Source organism: Ursus maritimus, unplaced genomic scaffold (genome assembly GCF_017311325.1).
Source record: "Ursus maritimus isolate PB19 unplaced genomic scaffold, ASM1731132v1 scaffold_13, whole genome shotgun sequence".
NCBI lineage: Eukaryota > Metazoa > Chordata > Mammalia > Carnivora > Ursidae > Ursus > Ursus maritimus.
The window spans coordinates 35,563,139-35,585,074 of NW_024423675.1; the positions used below are offsets into that span (position 1 = coordinate 35,563,139).

The 21,936-nt window shown below is 37.0% G+C and overlaps 2 protein-coding genes across 2 annotated transcripts in view; one reads left to right on the forward strand and one right to left on the reverse strand.

Annotated features, from left to right (window-relative positions):
* The first annotated feature begins 2,271 nt into the window (after positions 1–2,271).
* LOC103663515 (protein LEG1 homolog) lies at positions 2,272–11,251 on the forward strand. The gene is made up of 5 exons (XM_008691240.1): positions 2,272–2,572; positions 4,213–4,299; positions 5,023–5,207; positions 6,118–6,218; positions 11,029–11,251. The coding sequence occupies exons 1-5, from the start codon at positions 2,272–2,274 to the stop codon at positions 11,249–11,251; spliced, it is 897 nt and encodes a 298-aa protein (XP_008689462.1).
* A 6,377-nt stretch (positions 11,252–17,628) lies between these two features.
* LOC103663514 (protein LEG1 homolog) overlaps positions 17,629–21,936 on the reverse strand; it is a 54,801-nt gene continuing 50,493 nt past the window's right edge. Inside the window, exon 6 of the mRNA XM_008691239.2 lies at positions 17,629–17,766. Coding sequence (XP_008689461.1) covers positions 17,629–17,766 — 138 coding nt within the window. The remainder of the gene's footprint in view (positions 17,767–21,936) is intronic.

The window sequence follows — 21,936 nt, forward strand, 5'->3', positions numbered from 1 at the left end:
CAAAATGCTTGTATTCTTGATCCAGAATAAAACAGTAATTTTCACCACTTCCCCTTTATATTAATATATTTAGAAAGTTGAATAATCAGTGATCAGAAGACCATTGGATAAATAAAATGACAGGAGTAAAGCGGTCATATCCTGCTAAGGGATATTCAGTGTGGACCATGCCAGAAGTAAGCCTCACTTTTGACCTGCTGGGAAACAGGGGTTTCTAGTGGTGCTGATAATCAGACTTGCGTGCTGCTTGTTCATGAAGACATTACTTTCACTATGTGTGGGTGAAACCCAAATAACTGTGGTAGAAATAAGATAGGAAGTCGTTTCTGTCTTAGGTCAAATCCAGATGTAGGGACTCAGTTATATTTCGTGGTTGCACAATCTTCTGGGATTCATGCAATCTCCAGCTTTGCATTGTAATGGTATCATTGTCCATAAGCATCGAGATGGAATTGTAGCCATCACATCTACAATCCAAGCCACAACATGGAGGAAGGGATGAAAAAGTGGCCTTTCCCTTTTTTTAAAGGATACATGCGCACTATTTCCATTCATGTCCCAGTGGCTGGAACCTAGTAATGTGGTTGCTTATGCAAAGGATAGTGGAATTGCGGTCTTTATTCTGGATACCCATGTTCCCAGCTAACAGTCTATCGATGAAAGAAAACTGGGAATTAACTAGGAGTTTTTGCCAATAGACTGGCTTGGTCTATTGGATACATAAGCACACTTCAAGCTTCTTCCTTACAACAGAAACTTCTAAATGGAACATTCTTTGTTTTTTTCAGTATATATTGACATATTATTATAAATCCTGGTACATCAACCTTCATATTATTTATGCAACACATTCAAGCTTTTTTTTTTCAATGATAAGGGAGTACCCCAATATCATTGGTGATATATTTTGTAATCACAATGTAGGTTAGGAAACCCTGGAAGGTTTCTGTTGACAGTAGTCTTATCTATAATATTATAGGCCAGGCTAACCTATTTTTTAGATTCTGACACAGAAGGAGTTGCAAAATTCAACTATTTTATATGTTAGCTAATACATCAATTTCCTTTACGTTACCCGCCCCACCCCCAAACACTAGTTCAATAGCCTCTGCATGAAGAAAACTCAGCCCTTTAAAGCAGTCCATTCCTTTATAATGAAATTATAATCACAGGGAATTTCTTTTTTATATTGTTGAAACTTATACACCTGAAATTAAAGCCTGTTAGACTGTCTTTTCCTCTAGGATCTAGAGATACGTGATTCAGTATGAGTGCTAGAAGTTATTACATTCACTGGACATACTAAATAAATGTTTAAAACATTTTTTCTCAGCCTTTGGTGAGAGATAACTAATGGGTATCTGGAGCTTTTATTCAGGGACCTATGTTTAAACATGCTCTAGAAGACTCATAAGATTCAGCATATAACTGTACTCATGGCTAAGATTCTTTACGCTGATGTAGTACGAATACACAGCTGAACAAAAGGGGAAAAGACACAGGCAGAATCTGGAGGAATGCATGTGTATTTGCACATGCTCTTTCCCTCCAGTGAGAAGTCACACAGAGCACACTTTCCCCCAGTAACAGAAGGACAGGAATATGTGTGTTATGTTTCTGCCCAGAGATTCCCACTAAAGAGGCAGTGCCCAAGCTGTTTATTGGAACTGGTCATGTATGAAAGTTCCAGACTGTACAAGGAAAGCAGGTGTTGGGCATAAACTATATTGTTTGCACAGTCTAGGTACAGTGACTCACTTGTCATTTAACTGTTGACTGGGAACTTTGAGAGCCAAGTAGACAGATGCCAACCAAGGGCCAACCTTGCAAGCCGGTTTTTGTAACAATAATATTCTCAGGCTTGCTATGTAAACTCTTTTCTGCAGACGTAGGTAACTTCCAATATCTTTACATTTCTAGATGAATAAGGTCAAGATATATGTATAGGGGTGTATTTCATTTAATAGGCATACAAACACAATGTAAACTTAATAGCAGTTTTCTGAAAGTGTTTAGAATATTTATTCATTCAACAATAAAATATTCAACTGATTTGTGGACTATCATGTGAATAACAAACTACATTGATGATGTTATTTAGTAAGAGATGCATCCTATTTTCATTGGTAAGGCCTTCCCACCTTCACCCTATCATCTTCAGGGAAAAGAACAAAAGATGTTGACATGCTGGGATATAAGCAAATACCGTGACTTCTTCCTCCATTTCCCAATAAAAGCCTTGCCGCAGCCTCAGTCAACAGCTTTGGCGCAATGGCTCTCCTCCCTCCTTGGACCTGCGTACTAGTTGCTTGCTTCTCTGCTTCTTTAGCAGGAACATCTGATGTCCCAGATCCGTATCCCCCGCTGTGGAAGATGAGCGCGGGTCAGTTCAGTGACTACAGGGTAGAGAATGGAAAGTACATTATTGATCCCTGGGTGTACAATGAGAGAATGGGGATGTACAAAATCCTGGTGAACAAGACAGCGAGTTATTTTGAAAACATCGTAGCAAACAATGATCAAAATATTTTATGGGGATTACCTCTCCAGCATGGCTGGCAATACAGAACAGGTAAGAACAACTCTTGTTTTCATCCTGATGATCTACCAGTATGACCATGCAGTAAATGGGAAATAAGACTCTGTGTATACCATATCGTGTTTTTGAAAATTGATCCTTTTCTTTTTCCTCTTTCCCCCTCGTAACCATATTTCTCTACTTCTCCTCCTCCATAAATCCTTCTTTTATGTGCTTCTGTTTTGACTAGAAACCACAATGGGGCACAAGGTGTAGTTGCCAAACACAAAAAGACTTCATATTAAATCTATTGAAACCTATCGAACATACTACAAGTATTTATTGAACTCCTGCTAGGTGCTAGATGCCATTCTAAGCACTTAGATGAACAAAGCAGTCAAAAGGATAGACATGAAAAACAGAAGGTGATGATGTTAAATTAACTTGAATGTTTTGATTGCCCCAATTGTGATTAATATACATGGAGATAAGGTTGATAGGCATGGAGGGCCATCTTGTTCACGAGGATGTTGCTCTGCAAATGATCAATTCCTCTGGAAAATACATTCTAGTGTTTAGTTAGGAGATACGTTATGGGCCAAGGATTTATAAATTAAAAAGATATTTTCGTTCTGGCTGACAGAAGAAGCTTATGAAGGAGAGTGGTGCCTCCTGCCTACTCCACGCTGATAATACCACAATAAGGAAATTTATTCAATTCCAATGGAAAAAATACAGAGAGAAGATTATGGTTGGTATTAAGTGTGAGCAGTGGTCATATTCCGGAGCTACGGAGGTTGACCAGTCATGCATCCTTGTCAGGGAATGTCCTGAGACCCAAACCTACTCCTAATTATCTGGCATTCCTTGGGGTCAAAACAACCCCGGTGCAAGAGAAATCACTAACATAAAGTCTACAATGGGAGGCATGCCAACTTCAGGGGAGAGTGGAGTCTGAAAGAGCTGGTAGATTAATGCCCTTCTTACTCTTGCATTGCACTCACACATCAGGATCAAGCCTGACTAAACTCATCCTTTGATGAGCTGTTAAGTGTCTAGCATTTGCTAAGAGCAGTGGGGAGATGGGGTGTGAATAAGTACTTTCAGATAGTTTCCCTGCCATCAAAGAATTTACAACAAAAGTGCAATGGGAAAGATAGCAGAAATTGAATAGAAAACAATACACAGCAACTCTTGGATAAAAGTTAAAAGTGCAAAACAAAAACAAAGGGCAGAGTGGAGTCAGCTCAAGTAATCAGGAAAAAGTGAATTTATACTGAGATTTGAAATGTGGGTGAAATTTTACTGGGGAAATAGAAATGAAATCTACTAGGAAATAAAAGAATGAGCCTAAGCAGTGTTTCTCAATCTTGGCTGCATATTGAAAATAACTGCCTAGTTAAAAAAAATACCAATATTCAGGTCCACCTGAAAAATTCTATTCTAATCTGGTAATATTGGAAATTAAGCCAAAGGACAGGACCTGGAAACAGGATGGCTTAGCAGCATGTGATTGAGTGTAGGGTGTGTGTGTGTATTTAAGAAAGTGACAAGAAAAGGAAGGGGGAGATTGAGTGAGAGGGAGTTATTGGAGATCAATAAAAGAAGAGACCAAATTAAAGCAAAATATTTATTGATATTCAAGAATTAATGTTAGTATATAATAAATAATCCCTGCACACTCTCTCTTCTAGGACGATTAGCTGATCCCAGACAAAGAAAAGGCTGTGGCTATGAATCTGGAGATCCTTTGTGTATCTCTGTGGACAGTTGGTGGGCTGGTAGGTTCACTTAAATGGCAAAATAGGTAATAACCATCCCCAAGGAAAGTATTCAACCTAAAATCTTAGGGACAGAGACAAAACAATACTACTCCTTTGTAAGAAGGAGTCTATTTCATCATGTACCTTGTGGGCTTTATGCCACATTCTAGAATTTAAAAGCCATAATGTCAATAACAATTCCCTAGGACATATTCAGCTTTTCACTGAAGGACTGAAACAAGGAACTGCAAAGGACTGTGGCCTCTGAAAGCCCAGCACTGGCAGTCAGGTGGGAGGTGCCACGAATGAGGGGCAGTCTCCAGAATGAGGAAGGATGAGAAATGAGGGAACAAGCAAATAGGGCTTTTTCTCATTTTGCTCAGATCAAATGTGTTTGACTTTTAAACCATAAACACGTCAGAGTAGTGTACCACAAATCATTTTATCAATCTGTAATCGAAGGCTTCAGTCAGATATTTAATACTAAAATAATCAGAAGGTATTTTCTAATTCCTTAAACTTATTTTGTGTTTTGGTAACAAAATTAATTTACACACAGTTTCTTAGAGATATTTCCCAAACTCCTAGGGAGATTTGCAATTTTTTTTTTTTTTTTTTTTGCTAGTGACCTTTAGGTTTCTGGATCTGTGATTTTTGCTTACTCGTGTACAGATTACTTAAAAATACTCTCTATCACATTTCTTAGTGCTTGTGATAATAATAAGTATTTTGCTGTTACAGATATGAATTACTTTCTATCTGCATTGCCTTTCCTTGCTGCGGTTGATTCTGGTGTAATGGGGATATCATCAGACCAAGTCATGCTTCTGCCACCACCCAAAGATCAGACAAAGTTTTGTCTTAATGTTTCTAGTTGTCTGTCATCCTTTCCTGAGACAATGAGCAAGTGGAATACCTTTTACCAGGTTGCTTTCATAAGTTTCATAATTTATTTTCCTATAATTTATTTCTTTTTTTGTATAATGCTTTTTGTCTAGGTTTTTGTGTGCATCGTATAATATTTTCCTAAGTGTAACAATGTAGACTGTTATGCAAATTATATTATTACAGTGTAGCTGGGCATTATGTGCCATTAATACTCTGAACCAGTATGGCATTAACACAAGGTCTATCCACTCATTTCAAATAAATTATACACAATGTGAGAGCGCAAAAGATATCTTACTAAATGAGAAGAATATTCTGGGTAATTGAACTTGCATGGCAACCAAAGGTTAACTCTTGGGAGAAATATAATTATGTAATTGGTTTTTAGAACAATTAATTTATTTCAACTGAATTAATAAATGGTCATATATAGGTAGAAATAAACAATTACGTGGCAATCAAAACCAAATATTCAATGAGCAAAATGAAAACATTGGCTAAACATGGATGTGGGCTAAGGTCCACAATGAAAAGATAGATTTACTAGTCCTATAGATTATTAGTTCACTACTTTAGATATGATTGAATTAAATATTCTAATAAAAATTTCCTCCTTTTCTTAATCTTAAACTTTTGTTGTAATTTCTACTAAGATAGTAGAAAAGCAAATGACAAACCAAAACCAAAATTCTCCTGGCCAGTATAAAATACTGACTCTTGGGAAAATTGTTGCAGCTTATTTCTTATGGATGCATTCAATATTATTAATTATAATAGATATTATACTCTTTTACAGAGTGTTAGTCACTGAGAGCTTACACAGTTCTTAGAAACAAAATTCTCCTCTCATGTAGAATATTTCTAAATTATATATGGGATTAAATGAAGTTGTAAGGAGAGGAATTGTTATATTTTCTCAAATATGAATAAATTTCTCCTCTGCTACAGCATTTACAGGATCCTTCTAGTAGCTTTGAAAACCTGTTGAAGTACTTGTGGGCTGCACATGTCTCAAGCTTGGACTATGCTAGCAGGATATTTGAAGATAGGTAAGAATGGATCCCAAATCATTTCTATTGAATATGGTAAAAGACTTTTGGCCTTACTTAAGCTTTTTTATTCCTTTTCTAAAGTGGTGGTCAGTCTTTCTATTACATGATATGAGTCACTGTGTATTTTAATGATGAAGTGTACTATTTTGGAATGATTAGATTGTGTTTTATGAAGAAGGAACAAAATTTTGAGGAAAAAAAACATCTTGTGCTAACCAACTGATAACTAATGAAACAGCTAGCCAACCAACAAACAAAACATACCAATTTCTCTACATTAAGAAAAGAAAAGACATTTTCTTCATTATTTTGACCATGGGCACATTATATGGTAGGGACATATTTAGGGAAAAAGATCAACTAGCATCAGGATTAGCACAGAGGCTAGCTTAGATTATCGAGCCATTCTACGTGTCCATCTAGAGGTTATCATACACCTACATGTGAGGGTGTAGAAGTGATTTGTGCTTAGTTGTGAATGATACTGTATTAGGGTTCTCCAGAGAAACAGCCCTAATAGAAGATAGATGATAGGTAGATAGATAGATATAGGTAGAACTGGAAAGAGCCTACCTTCTAGTATGAAGGCCATCAGCCAGGAAAATTCTCTCTTACTTTAGAGTAATTTACTCTTACTCTCTCAGCCTTTTGTTCTGTTCACACCTTCAACAGATTGGATGAGGCCCATCCACATTATGGAGGGCAATATGTTTTACTCAGCCAACTTATTTGGAAACTGAGATTTCCGAAAACAAAACAAAACAAAACAAAAAACTTCACAGAAACACCCAAAATAATGTTTAACTAAATATTTGGGCACCCTGAGGCCCAGTCAATTTGATGCATAAAATCAGCCACCATGGACACTATCTGAGGGTGAAGCCAACTACTTGGAGTGGGATACAGGGTAGAAATCTGGGTATGGTAAAAAATAGGAACCAAAATCAGCGTCCTTGGTATTGTATAAGTGGACTGGTGACTCCAGGCAGGAATGTGTGCCTCTTATTTCACTGGTTGTCTCTCCCACGACTCCATCATTCAGTTAGGTAAATAAATCACCGAAGTAGCAGATTCGAAGCACATTTCCTCCTTCACCTGTCGGTATGGCTTCAAAAACTAGGTATCAAGTTGGGCAACGGAGTTTTCTCTTGGGGCAGCATCGGTGATAGGATTTGGGGCTGCAGTTGTAACTCAACCGCTCTTTCTATTCTGATGACAGGAAATAGGAATGAGATTAGCAGACAAGGATTTCAGCCTGGGATTGCCAGCCTCAAGATTTGACTGATAGCAAGTCATCGCTCTAGATTACTTTTTTCATTTACAGATGTTCCAGGTTCATATACAAAGATAAATCACTAGAGAATGCAACTTTGTCCCTAAGAAATATAAGAATACTTTAGGTAAATTCAAGGAGATTGAAGAAGTTTTTTTCTTGTAGGTACATTTCCTGTCTCCTGTGGACTTAGACTTTTAATCTTATTGTATTTATTCCTATTTATGTAATGGAACCGCTTTTGAAAGGAATGTCATATTTTTTAACAGGCCAAGTTTATTTAAAAACTCCAAAATCACAGAACATATGAAGTTTTCAGTGAATAATCTTAAATATTTACCTGATTATTTTGATCAGAAGTGTATGACCTAAAAGTTTTTTTTTCTGATAGTATTAGAAGTACTTTCCTCACTAATTATGACCAAAAAAATTGTTTTTTACTAACTCTTTTTATTCTCTGAAATTTGTTCCTTTTTACTTGACCTATTTAGGTATCAACAAATGACTCTCTCCCATGATTTTTTAAAATAGCTACTGTTTCTCAAGCACAACAAGTAAAAGAAATTTCACGAAGTGTCCTCACGTAATACCTCACTTCAAAACACCTCCTTTTTCTAGATCCTGAGTATGTGGTTGAGCTGTTGAGTAACTTGCTTAAAATCTTATGGTCAGTGAAGGGCAGGGCTAGTCTTCAAATTTCTCCTGACTCCATAGCTCCTCTTCTTACCTGTAAGCATACGTGACCTACAAACTAGTTTTATGAGGTCAATAAGTACCAAGGTTCTTCCTCCCTTCTAAAAAGATATTTAAAACTCTTAAACGATAAAAAAAAAATGCTTCCACCTTTTCAATATATAATGAAGCAGGAATAAAATATGATATTCACTTCCTTGATGAGAATCTTTCAATTCTGGGGAGAGATGAGCCACACAGGCAATCACCTAACTGAACAAATAGCATTCATAACTCTTCTCCCACCCTCTCAGGTAGGTTAGCAGGCAAGTGAGGGTGATCAGGGCCCCTTGTCCCGGGAGTTAGAGTAGTGGATGGACGGGCCTTAGAGTCTTCGGAATTCTTCAGAGATTCCTTCCTTCCTCCCTTCCTCCCTTCCTTCTCTCTCTCCCTCCCTCCCCCTCATCCCTCCTTCCTTCCTGTTTCTTTAATTTATATGTTGAATTCAGGTGTGCTTTCTTATTTTTTGTTTTGGATTATTTTTAGTTTGTAGATTATCCACTTCTTATATGTCAATGTTTTAAAGAGTCAAATGGTTCTATGAGGTTTTGCCATCGCTTCCACCAAAAATTCATAAATAAATGAAACAGCTGTATCCAGGGAGAATACCACTATAACCACGGTTACTTTGATATTTGGTACTATATTTCTAAAAATAAAAAATCCTATACCATGTCCCGATTTGCAGATTTAAGTTTTATCCTTTTTATCACCACCATAGAAAACTACCACTTAGTTCCCCTCACCTCCACTCCACAAAAATTCTTCCCGCTTCTCACTTTCTCTGCATAATTGTTTAGTAATTTGGATTGGGTCAATGTTCAGTGGCTACATTATTTTAACTATTAATTACTATTCATATCACATGTATTAAACTGATTATAATTATTTTTCCTTGTTATCTTATTCCCCTTATTTATAATTTTTTGTGCATTTTTGTTTACTTTCTATTGTACACACCACTAATCACTTCCAATTGGCAAACCAAGGAAGTTTTTTCTCAACATGTTTAAAAGCATCCAGAATTATATCAATCCCTTCTTCTTGAAGAGGTTTCTTTCAGAGCTGTTGACTTGCTCTGCTCTGCCTAGGTGGTCAGGTATGCTTCTTAGGTCTCTAGTATCTTTGTACTACATTTCCTTTGTCTCTTCTTTGTGTTGAATTACCATTTCCAGGATCCCGTATCTTTTTATTTCCTGGATTACTTTGTTTGTTAAGACTTACATGCTAGTCCATTCAGAACAATTGTATAAGAAAAGAATTGTAGGTAATTTGCATTCTTAAAATATCATTATTCTATCACGATTTTTGACTGAGGCTTTGAGTGATTACAGACATCTAGGCTGGTAATACTTAAGATTTTTGAAGGCATATCTCCATTAATTTTTAGCTTCACTTTTGCTGTTGAGAAGTCTGCAATTTATTAAGTGTGTTGCCCCGTATTTCATTCCACTTTTTTTCATGAGAATGTAGCCCAGTGGATAACTACTAAATGTCAATGTCTACAGCAGTGTTTATTCCTCACATGTCTAAGAGTCAGCTGGGCAGGTCTGCTGCTCTTTCCTGGGCTCACTCGTCTTAGCTGGTTTTGACTGGCACCACAGGATGAGTGAAGCTCAGCTCTGCCCCACTAGTCTTCCCATTCTTCTTCAGCAGGCAAGCTTGACGGTTTGCCATCGTGACGGCAGAGAGGCAAGAGAGAGAAATCAAATTGTGAAAACATACTTCAGGTTCACGCTGTGTCAAGTTGGCTAATATCCTATTGGCCAAATGAAATCATATGGCTGAGCCACCATCAGAAAGTTATGCCTCTCTCCTTCCCACTTCCTTCCAATGTAACAAGGAAGGGACGCTGGAGGAAAAAAAAAAACAGAGATATAAAGAGTTTAGAAAAATTGGGGCCATGTTTACCATCTACTACATACTGCGGCACTTCCTTCAAATCTCATTTGTTACTTTTTTAGGTAAAATCATATATTAGGGCTTTTATTTACATGACCCAATACTGAACCCTGTATAGCCTACATATACCTAAAACTCTGTGGTCTTGGATCCTAAGATTGGTTGGTGCACATTTTTCTTTTCTTTTCTTTTCTTTTTTTTTTAAAGATTTTATTTATTTATTCGACAGAGATAGAGACAGCCAGCGAGAGAGGGAACACAAGCAGGGGGAGTGGGAGAGGAAGAAGCAGGCTCATAGCGGAGGAGCCTGATGTGGGGCTCGATCCCATAACGCCGGGATCACGCCCTGAGCTGAAGACAGACGCTTAACCGCTGTGCCACCCAGGCGCCCTGGTGCACATTTTTCTGTACTCTAAATTACAATGAGCCTTCTAAGGCATATTTTTATTTTTTTTACTTGACTGTATCTTAACTGACTTATTAAATGAATTGTTCAATAACACAATTAAATCGTTTGAAAGGCTTCCATTTGATCCGACTTTGCTTATACACCTCTGAGCCTCGAACAGGTAGGTGCATTCAGCTCTTTCCTAGTGTTTAGTTAAACCATTGTTGCTAAGGCTTTGTGGTTTATTTAAGCCATTGTTCTTAGGGCCTGCAGTTTATTTAAGACATTGCAGTTTATTTAAGCCATTGTTCCTCAGTTGTTGTGATGAGCACTGGGTGTTATATGTAAGTGATGAGTCACTAAATTCTACTCCTGAAACCAATATTACCTTATATGTTAACTAACTAGAATTTCAATAAAATCTTGAAACCAAAATATCAAAAACAAAAGAAAGAAAATGATGAGGCTGAGTAGACTAATTACAACTGTACCTGTTTTCACTCGTCTCTTAGGTTGGAGTATTATTCTAAGCCAGAAGCAGATTTTGGAAGAAATTGGTGTGTAGCTGTGGAATATTTAGCTGCTTCCCTCTTTCCTACAACTCTGGTAAGAACATATGAATACCAGAAGGGCCTGCCGCCGCGAATGCTTGTGAACGGGGATAGAGCCCCCTTCATCAGAGACTTTACTGTCTTTCAAAACACCGTCCTGCTTGTTCTAAGTTTTCTTTCCTGAGTGGATAACTCTCCAGGTAAGGGCCTTATAAGCAATAGAAAATTAATATTTCATTGAATAAAGGAAGAAATAATGATTTTATCATATACAAAGATTGTTATACTGTTAAAGAACGTCATGATTTTCCATGGGTCTCCATTCCACAGTTTTTGGTCCTTCCAATGGTAGCCTGTCCTTTCTTATGTATCTTTATTGATCGAGGAAGGCACCAGGCTGCCTTCAGTCCACTTTTCATCTCCAAACCCAGGTATTGCCCTTTGCTGTTGTTACCGTATTCCTTTTTTTTAAACCTTATATATTGCTCTTAAATTTAGAAAAAAATAAAGAAATCTCAAAAGGAAATCTTCCATGATTCATGAGAAAAACAAGCAAATTGACTTATGTGAGCTCCATTCATCTAGCCTTACTAGCCAGCCATGGGTGAAGTATTCTGCTGCCACTCCTCAGCTGTAGGCCTTCCTATCAGAACAGAAAACATAATTAAAATATCACTATTTTTAACCCACCAAAGAGTCTGAAAGCTATATAAGCAAAGTAAACATAAATACATTAAATATATGTTTTTGAAATCTTATTTGAATTAAAAAGAAGCCCACACATTTAAGGCTTTCATGCAATTGCAATTTCTTCTTGCTGTAGTAATGATTCCAGTGCAATATTCTTAGTCAACGGCAGCTTCCCTTTACACAATGAGTAGAGGACTCAGTCTCCTTCCATCTGTGCTTGTTCCGACCCCTGGCTTCTATATAATCTACATCCCACCTAGAAAGATGCTCTCATGTTTGGAGAAGCAGGTGGGCTAGGGAATTAAATGGTTGTCTAAGAGCTACTTTTGTGTGACAAATCTATACCATGCAAGGAGAAGCATGAATTTTGGTGATCACCTGCCAAATAATCAGATGGCCTAACTGCATTGTAGGCCTGGGTTGTATAAACTGGATCTTTCCTCTTAAGATGTACAAGGTGAAGAACTGAGCGGAGAGTGGAAATTATTTCATTTAAAGCTTGAAAGTACCATACTACAAGATTTTATTACAAGATTCAGTTTTACTGAAATTAGGCTGTATGTCGCAGTTTTAAATTGCTTTCACAAGAAAAAAATGGGAGAGTAAATGTTGAAAACTACTGGTGAAAAAATGGTGAGCCTTGGTAGTATAATTGTGTAGACTTTGTATCATGAGGCTTTTACTATCATCTAGTTGTCATTCTCATGGCAACCACTCTTCATTGATGCTCAGAATTCAGTCACAGAGTCAAAGACCTTGGAGTTTTCAAATAAGCAGAGAATAGAGAAAACGGATGTATTGAAAACAAAGCGTGAGTGAAAAACAACTACTGATACTTAAAAACGAGCATTTTCATTAATCATCAATAGAAACATATACATACATTTACAATAAAGTATCAAAGTGTCATTTAGCTCCTTTTTAGTCTCCAGAAGTGTTTTCCACAAGAAACCTAAGCTAAATTCATTAAATTTAATCTACAAAATAAAATTAATCTTTTCAGGCTTAAAATTATCTTTTTAACATTTTTGCTGATGGTAAGAATTGGCATGGAGTTTTTCATTTTTAATTATGTAAAATTCTGAACCATCTCTGTGTCTATAGTGGCATCAGGTTTTAATCCTTGACTATACATATTCTAAGAGTAAAACTCATATTAAAGTTGAAAAATAATATTAGGTATAAATTAGATAGAAAACAAAGCTTGCCTAGATTTTATTACTTTTTTCCCCCATAGGTGATATTTAAAATAAATAGTGAAGACTGAGTGAAGATTTAAAACTGTCAAAGCTGATGATTCATGTTAATATAATTTAAAAACGCTTTAGGGGCGCCTGGGTGGCACAGCGGTTGAGCGTCTGCCTTCGGCTCAGGGCGTGATCCCTATGTTATGGGATCGAGCCCCACATCAGGCTCCTCTGTTAGGAGCCTGCTTCTTCCTCTCCCACTCCCCCTGCTTGTGTTCCCTCTCTCGCTGGCTGTCTCTATCTCTGTCGAAAAAATAAATAAAATCATTAAAAAAAATAAAAATGCTTTAAAAAATGTGTTGAATTTCATGATTCAAGACTGAGGCCAGCTGCCCCTTTTGCTTCCCCTAACCTCACAGAGAAGGTTGTTACCTCCTACTCTTCTGCTGCAGTGGTCACTACCTCCTCCTCTCTTTGAATGAGGACAACTGTTTGCTGAAGTATGATGTATAATTAGGTGGGAGGAAATGAACTTGGGCATCTCAGAAACTTCAGTGAAGATGGTGACATAGGAAACTCCTGAACTTACCTCCTTTCACAGATACCAAATCTACAGCTACAGACAGAACAATTCACTCTGAAAGAAATCCAGGAACTAGCTGAGTGACTCTCACTTTTTGGGAAAATGAGAAAAAATCCACATCAAAGTAGGAAGGAGAGAGGCTGAGACACAATCTTGCAATAAACCCCAGACACACGATAGGGAGGGATCTCACAACTCCCAGCTTCTCCTTAAGGAGTCAGTGATGGGTTTGGACCCCCACATCTGGCACCCCAATTTCTAAGACTTTCATGTTAGAGATGGGCTCCCAAACATTTAGCTTTGAAAGCCAGCAGGGCTTGCATCCACAAGACCTAGAAGGCTAGAGCAAACTAGGAGACGGTTCTTAAAGGGCTTATACAGACTCACTGTGGCAAATTCCCAAGGGTCCAGAGCAGAGGCAGCAAACTGAAACACACCCAATCTTTTCATGAAAGAGGCCTATTTGTTCATTTTAATAGCTATGGACTGAGGGGCAGGCTTCCAATTTGATACTGCAATACTCTTCGGAAACCAAGAACTTGATAGGTGCCATCTTGGCACTCTCCCTTTGTTTTGCTTCAAGGTGGAGGTATCTTGTGGAAAGGAACTTGTACACACATCTGTGCCATGTTTTTTTTCAGTCTTTACCCGGAAGATACCCCTTGATTGCATGGTTCTGATGGCTAAGAGGGCTTAATTAAACTCATGGGTTCCATAGGACTGCAACAAACAAAAGCTGCCATTGAAGATCCAGCTTAAAATCATCTGGCATCCAAGTGTTGACTGAGCTCTGCGTCTTCGGGACACTGACAGGTCTTGGCCCACCTTCAACTACTGGGGACCTTTAAGAACACACTAAGCAGTTTCACAAAGGATTGAAAGACAACCAAGAACAAGAGTAGGGTTGAGTGGTAAGATTTATCTTTTATACAGATGCCTCTTCAAAACTGGGAGAGGTGGCTGTTCTGTCTAGTCCATAGAAACCAGCACAGAAAGGCAAGGAAAATGAAGACACACAGGAATATGTTCGAAACAATAGAACAGCATAAAACCTCAGAAAAAGACTTTAATAAAATGGAGATAAGTGATTTACCTGATAAAGAGTTCAAAATAATGGTCATAAAGATGCTTTCTGAGGTCAGGAGAAGAATTCACGAGCAAAGTAAAAATTTCAACAGGGAAATATAAAATGTAAGAAAGTACCAAACTGAAATCACCAACTTGAAAAAATATAACAGAGCTGAAAAATTCAATAGAGAGATTCAACTGAAGTCTGGATGAAAGTGGAAGGATCCGGAACTTGAGTACATCGGCAGCAGATTTCATCCAATGAGAGGAGCAAAAAAAGAGAAGAATGAGAAAAAGTTCAAGATAGCTTAAAGACCATTATGGCACAACATCAAGTGGACTGATATTTGTATTGCAAGGGTCCCAGAAATAGAAGAGAGAGAGAAAGGGGCAGAAAACATATTGAAAGAAATAATGATTGAAAATGTCTGTAACTTGGGGAAGGACACAGACATCCAGATTCAAGAAACCTAGAGTTCCAAATAAGATGAGCCCCAAAAACCTACACCAAGACACATTATACTTAAATTGTCAGACGTTAAAGACAAAGAGAGAATCTTAAAAGCAATTAGAGAAAAACAACTCATTATGTACAAGAGAGCCCCCCCCCCCATAAGACTTGGCAGATTTTTCAGGAGAAATTTTACCAGCCAGAAGGGTGGCATGAATTATTCAAAGTGCTGAAAGAAAAAAACTCCGAACCACAAATACTCTACCTGGCAAATCTTTTCTTCAGAATTGAAGGAAAAATAAAGAGTTCTCCAGACAAGGAAAAGCTGAAGGGGTTCAGCACCACTAGACTGGCTTTATAAGAAATGTTAAAAGGACTTCTTTAAGCTGAAACAAAAGAGTTGCTAATTAGTAACAAGAAAACATCTGAAAGCATAAATCCCTCTTGATAAAGGTAAAATGCAGTTAAATTCAGGATAATCTATTGTAATTGTGGCAGGTTCATAACCTATAAACTTATGAATTAAGAAAAATAATTCCATTTACAATTATTTCAAAAGAATAAAATACCTAGAAATAAATTTAATCAAGGAGGTGAAAGACCTGTACACTGAAAACTGTAAGACATTAATGAAAGAAATTGAAAAAGACACAAGTAAATGGAAAGAAATTCCATGTTCATGAATTGGAAACAGTAGCATTGTTAAAATGTCCATACTACCCAAAGCAGTCTACAGAGTTAATGCATTGCCTATTAAAATTCCAGTGTCATTTTTCACAGAAATAAAACAATCTTAAAACGTGGATGCTACTATGAAAGACCCTGCATAGCCAAGCAATCTTGAGAAAGAACAAATCTGGAGGCATCTCACTTACAAATTTCAAGCTATACTACAAAGCTATAGTTAGCAAAACAGTATGGTACTGGCATAAAAACAGACACAAAGATCAGTGGAACAGAATAGAGAGCCCAGAAATAAACCCACACTTGTGTGGTCAGTTAATTTACAAAAAAGGATCCAAGCATATACAATGGGAAAAGGACATTCTCTTAAATAAATGGTGCTGAGAGAACTGGACAGTCACCTGCAAAAGAATGAAATTGGACCATTATCTTACCCCAAATGCAAATGGATTAAAGATTTGACAGTGAGACATGGAACCATAATCCCCTAGAAGAAAACAGGGGTAAGCTCCTTGACATTGGTCTGGGATGAGTTTTTGGATTTGACACCAAAAGCAAAGGCAAAAACAAAATACAAATGGGACTATATCAAACAAAAAGAAAGCAAAGGACATCATAAAAAAAAAAAAAAAAAAGGAAAGGAAAGGAAAAAACCCCACAAAATGGGAGAAATTGTTTGCAAATCATTTATCTGATTGGGAATTAATATTCAAAAAATATAAGCAATCTGATTTTAAAATGGGCAGTCTGAACAGACATTTTTTCCAAAGAAGACAAACAGATGGCCAACAGGGGCATGAAAAGTTGCTCAACATCACTAGTCATCAGGAAAATGCAGAGATCAAGGAAAACCACTAGATACCACCCATACCTGTTAGAATGGCTATTATTAAAAGACAAGAAGTAACAAGTGTTAAGGAGAATGTGGAGAAAAGGGAACTCTTACGCACTGCTGGTGGGGAAGTAGATTGGTGTAGCCACTATGAAAAATAGCATGAAGTTTTCTCAAAAATTAAAAACTACCATATGATCCAGTAATTCCACTTCTGAGTATTTATCTGAAAGGAATTAGATCCTTGTCTCAGAAAGATAAATGCAGCCCCACATTCAGTGCATCATTATTACAATAGCTAAGGCATGGAAACAATGTAAGTGCCCATCAGTGGATGAGTAGGTGAAGAAAATATGATGTATACATATATATTCATACATATGTATCGATATATATAAAATGGAATATTATCAGCTATAAAAAAGAATAAAATCCTGTCATTTGCAACAACATGGATGAACCTTATAGGGCTTTATGCTAAGTGAAATAAGTCAGAGGAAGAAAAATACTGTCTGATCTCATTTTACATGGAATTTATAAAAAAATCAAGCTCACAGAAAAGAGATTAGTGGTTGCCAGAGACAGGGGGTAGGGGGTGGGTAAAACAGGCAAAGGTGGTCAAAAAGTACAAACTTCCAGATATAAGATAAATAAGTAATGGAGGTGTAACATATGGTATGATGACTGTAGTTAACGATATTGTATTATATGTTTGCAAGTTGCTAAGATAGTATATATGAAATATTCTCATCACAAGAAAATAATTTGTGACTATGTCTGGTGATGGATGTTAACTAAACTTATTGTGGTAAATATATATATATATATAATTACATTGTATACCCCAAACTAACACAATGTTATATGTCAATTACATCTCAATTTAAAAACCTTACTTAATTTTAAATCTGATCATCTATGGCACTAAATTGAAAGAACGCAGTGGGGCGCAATGTAAAGTGGTTAGCATGTAAAGTTAAGTGGTTAACTCCTATTTATTAAACACCTACCATGGGCCTGAAATTATGTCAGGTGCTTTTTTCCCCCTTATCATGTATAAATATCACTACAATACTTTTATAAAAACATTAGTGCTGGAGCTGACCATTGGCATCTGGTCTTGAAGGGACACCACGGAGCTGGTCCTGCTCTCAGCCAGCTGCCCAGAGTGAGGCGGTGGAGCAAATATGAATATTGGAGTTGCCTGGAGTGAGACAAGTTTTGTAGAATTTTTCCAATTATTCCATATTTTCTGGCAAGTCTCTATACAAAGTATGATCCAGTTTCACTTCATCTAAACACAGCTTCTCTTCTGAGTTGGTAATTCCAAAAATGTCCAAGTTACATGGTATTTGGATATTTAGAATGAACAACTATTAAAATGTTTTAAAACTGAACAAATGTTTTTATAGCTACTGAGTTTTCTATAAGGAAGGAATGGTCAGTAAACTGCACTGGTTCTGTAATAATGTGGAATGAGAGGTATTTAATTCGAGGGCCGGTTGCTGGTTCTTCACATGCTGTTACGAAATGAAGATTTTTACTAGAAGATGCTTCTGTGTAATGTATCTGGGATCTTTCTGAAGAGAGGCTTTATAGACAGGCCAGGCAGGTCCAGGTTATAAACTAAATGGCTATAAAGTGAGGGTGTAATAGATAAATCCAAGGAAATACCAGCTTTGTAAGAAACCAAGACCAGCTTAGCTTATAATGAATGGGATTGTGTTAGAAGAAAATTTTCAGTCATTTCATCATAGTCAGTTTAAGTAGACTTACATGTAAAGCAGAATCATCTCTTCACAAGTTTATTATAGATTCTTTTGATTACTATACATATTCCCCTTGCATCATTTAAGAGGAAATATACTCTCTTGTTTTATACCAGCCAGTCCCTACCTTATGGTTTTGCTGACTCCACAATGTATTGATAGATGAGGTCATTTTCACATTTATTAACTCACTGGGTTTAAGAAAGTCCATTGTCACGACTGGTATTAGAAGACTCCGGGCATCTTACAAACATCCTGGGAGTCAGCCTTCTAATTTGGGAACAAAGTGGATTTTGCTACCTTTCCAGACACAAGGCTGCTAAACCAGTTAAGAAAATAATTTATTTTATGGAGTTAAAGTATATGGTAATTTAAAGGTTCCTGCTTATTTGGTTATCAAATTGTTAAAGTCTGCCACTTTTAAGAAAAGGAAATAAAATGAACAATGATATAGCTGACTTGTGGTCTGGCAGAAACTGCTTCTCCAGCAACAGTACCAAAGTAAATAATGGAGTGTTTTTTTAGAAACAGTGTTTTTAGAAAACATCTTTTCTTGGTCTTCCTATTGTCAACCCCCGTATTTTGCCCATTAATATCTGCCTTTCAATGCATGAGTCTTGGTGCAGGGAAGCCAGAGTGGTTACTATTCCCAAAGCAGCAATTGTATTGAATTCTTGACTTAGAGAAGCTTCTCATAGTTGCTGACATTAACTCTAAGAAATAACTACATACTACTTTGAGAAGTAAACATGTCAAAAACCAAAGTTCTGATATGAGATGAAACAGAAAAACTTAGTAACATTTGTAGACAAAATAGTGAAAAGAGTTTTAGACCAACTTAAAAATCAATTTGTTCCAATAAACTGATTTTGGGGGGGTAATGATCATTGTTTTGTAATTCAAAAGTACTGAGTTCAGAAATCAGTTGTATGATAATGCTAATGCATGTTTGTTTTCTCCCATGCATTTTTAAATAACCAGTAATCTATACTTAAATAAAATTTTTCTTTGATGTAAGAAAATTTTATTGCCAATATTTTACTAATAAAGAAACAGAGGTTTTGTAAGTTTAAATAATTTACCAGCTGGAAATGAGACAATAAATTTGCATCTTGGAGTATTATGTTAAGGCCTGTGCTCCCTCTCCTTATCACATCCTCCTTCTACACACTGGAATCTATACTCTAGATAAGTCTGAAATCCGGTGTCAGCCCTTTGCTCTCTTGTTGGATGTGTTGACTGATTCAACATTAATCAAACTAGCCTGATTTCCTCGCCAGTTTAAATAGAAAGAAGAGGAAAGATCTATCTTGGGTCTTGGGACTTTATAAGAGATTAGCTCTAGCCACCTGAGAAACATGAACCAAATGTTCTCACCCACCAATCAGGTAACATGCTCCATCTCCATGGAAAGGAGTAAATAATATTTATGAGAACAGCTCTTCATGGAAATTAAGCATTATCCTCCCAGCCCTAGAGCATAGGAAGAAAACAGAAGTAGACCTGGGACCAAGCGTTCAGGACACTTTCAAACTATACCTCCGTACGTTAACAGATCTAACCTGAAATATTTCTTCTCTTCAAAAATTGTTTTAAAAACTCTTATCTTTCTTTATTTTAAAAGCGTTTAAATTACTGTTATTTTTGCTAATTTATCTTAAACTATATTTAATATATTCAAACTTTAAAAGTCTAAGTGCTTTGACACATTAAATGAAAATTCAAGTCTTCATCCCACGTCTCTTCGTTTATATCTCTTGGCCCTTCATCCAATTTTTAAAAGTGGCACAAATTCCTAGAGTATGTTTGTACATAAAACAGCGTATATAAATGGATAAATAAAACCTGTGTTGTTTGCACAAATGAAATCATACTCACTGCTTGACACTGTATTTTTTTACTAGATAATTTTCTTGAAGATCTTTGGTATCAGGACATATTGATCTAACTCATTCTGTTCAAAGGATATGTAGTGTTTCATTTAATACATTTACTATAACTGTAGGCATTATTTTCTCTTATAAGCTTTGTCAATAATGTAATAATGGCATTTTATGTATGTTTTTCTTGGCATAGTTTATGATTTTACCAATAAATTTGTAGAGAGGAAATGAGTTAAAGTCAATGAGTCATATATTGCCAAGTGGTACTTAAAATAGTTTTCAGGAGTTTACATTTTTGTCATAAAACTGAATTAGGGTTTCTGTTTTCTCTAAGCCACTATTATATAGCAATTTCTCTAACTTATGTTGGTTTCTTATGTAGAAAATTCTACTTCTCTGTCATGTGAATTTATAATTCTTTCTTTTTTTTAATTTAAATTCATTAGCCAAGATATAGTACATTATTAGTTTCAGATGTAGAGTTCAGTAATTCATCAGTTGCATATAACACCCCGTCCTCATCACATCATGTGCCCTCCTTAAGGCCCATCACCCAATTACCCCATGCCCCCACCCACCTACCCCTCCAGCAACCCTCAGTTTCTTTCCTATACTTAAGAGTCTCTTATGGTTTGTCTCCCTCTCTGGTTTCATCCCATTCAGTTTTCCCTCCCTTCCCCATGACCCTCTGCACTGTTTCTTACATCCCACATATGAGTGAAACCATATGATAACTGTCTTTCTTCAGTTGACTTATCTCGCTCAGCATAATACCCTCCAGCCCCTCCACAGCATTGTAAATTGTAAATGGTAAGATTTCATGCTTTTCGGTGGCTGAGTAATATTCCATTGTATGTACATACCACTTCTTCTTTATCCAATCATCTGTTGATGGACATCTCAGCTCTTTCCACAGTTTGGCTAGTGTGGACATTGCTGCTATAAACATTGGGGTGTAGGTGCTCCTTCAGATCACTACAGTTGTATCTTTGGGGTAAATACCTAGTAGTGCAATTGCTGGGTCATAGGGTAGCTCTATTTTTAACTTCTTGAGGAACCTCCATACTGTTTTCCAGAGTGGCTGTCCCAGCTTGCATTCCCAAGAACAGTGTAAGAGGGCTCCCCTTTCTCCACATCCTCTCCAACATTTGTTGTTTTCTGACTTGTTCATTTTAGCCATTCTGACTGATGTGAGATAGTATCTCATTGTGCTTTTGATTTGTATTTCCCTGATGCCAAGTGATGTGGAGCATTTTTTCATGTGTCTGCTGGCCATTTGGATGTCTTCTTTGGAGAAATGTCTGTTCGTGGCTTCTGCCCATTTTTCTCTCTATTTTTTTAAAGATTTTATTTATTTATGTGACAGACAGCCAGCGAGAGAGGGAACACAAGCAGGGGGAGTGGGAGAGGAAGAAGCAGGCTCCCAGCAGAGGAGCCCGATGTGGGACTCGATCCCGAAACACCAGGATCACGCCCTGAGCCAAAGGCAGACGGTTAACGACTGCGCCACCCAGGCGCCCCGTTCTGCCCATTTCTTGCCAGAATTATTTGTTCTTTGGGTGTTGAGTTTGATAAGTTCTTTATAGGTCTTGGATACTAGCCCTTTATCTGATACATCATTTGCAACTATCTTCTCCCTTTCTGTAGGTTGCCTTTCAGTTTTGTTGATGAATTGACAATTCTTTCAATGTGTTTGTGCACTTTTCCTAGTTTTCTGATTAT

What these genes read in the sequence shown, in the direction of transcription:
- LOC103663515 (XM_008691240.1), top strand. Translation starts at nt 2,272, where the DNA reads ATGGCTCTCCTCCCTCCTTGGACCTGCGTACTAGTTGCTTGCTTCTCT. An exon ending in AGTGGAATACCTTTTACCAG is followed by an intron (nt 5,208 to 6,117) that starts GTTGCTTTCATA and finishes CCTCTGCTACAG; the next exon opens with CATTTACAGGATCCTTCTAG. An exon ending in AGCAGGATATTTGAAGATAG is followed by an intron (nt 6,219 to 11,028) that starts GTAAGAATGGAT and finishes CTCGTCTCTTAG; the next exon opens with GTTGGAGTATTATTCTAAGC.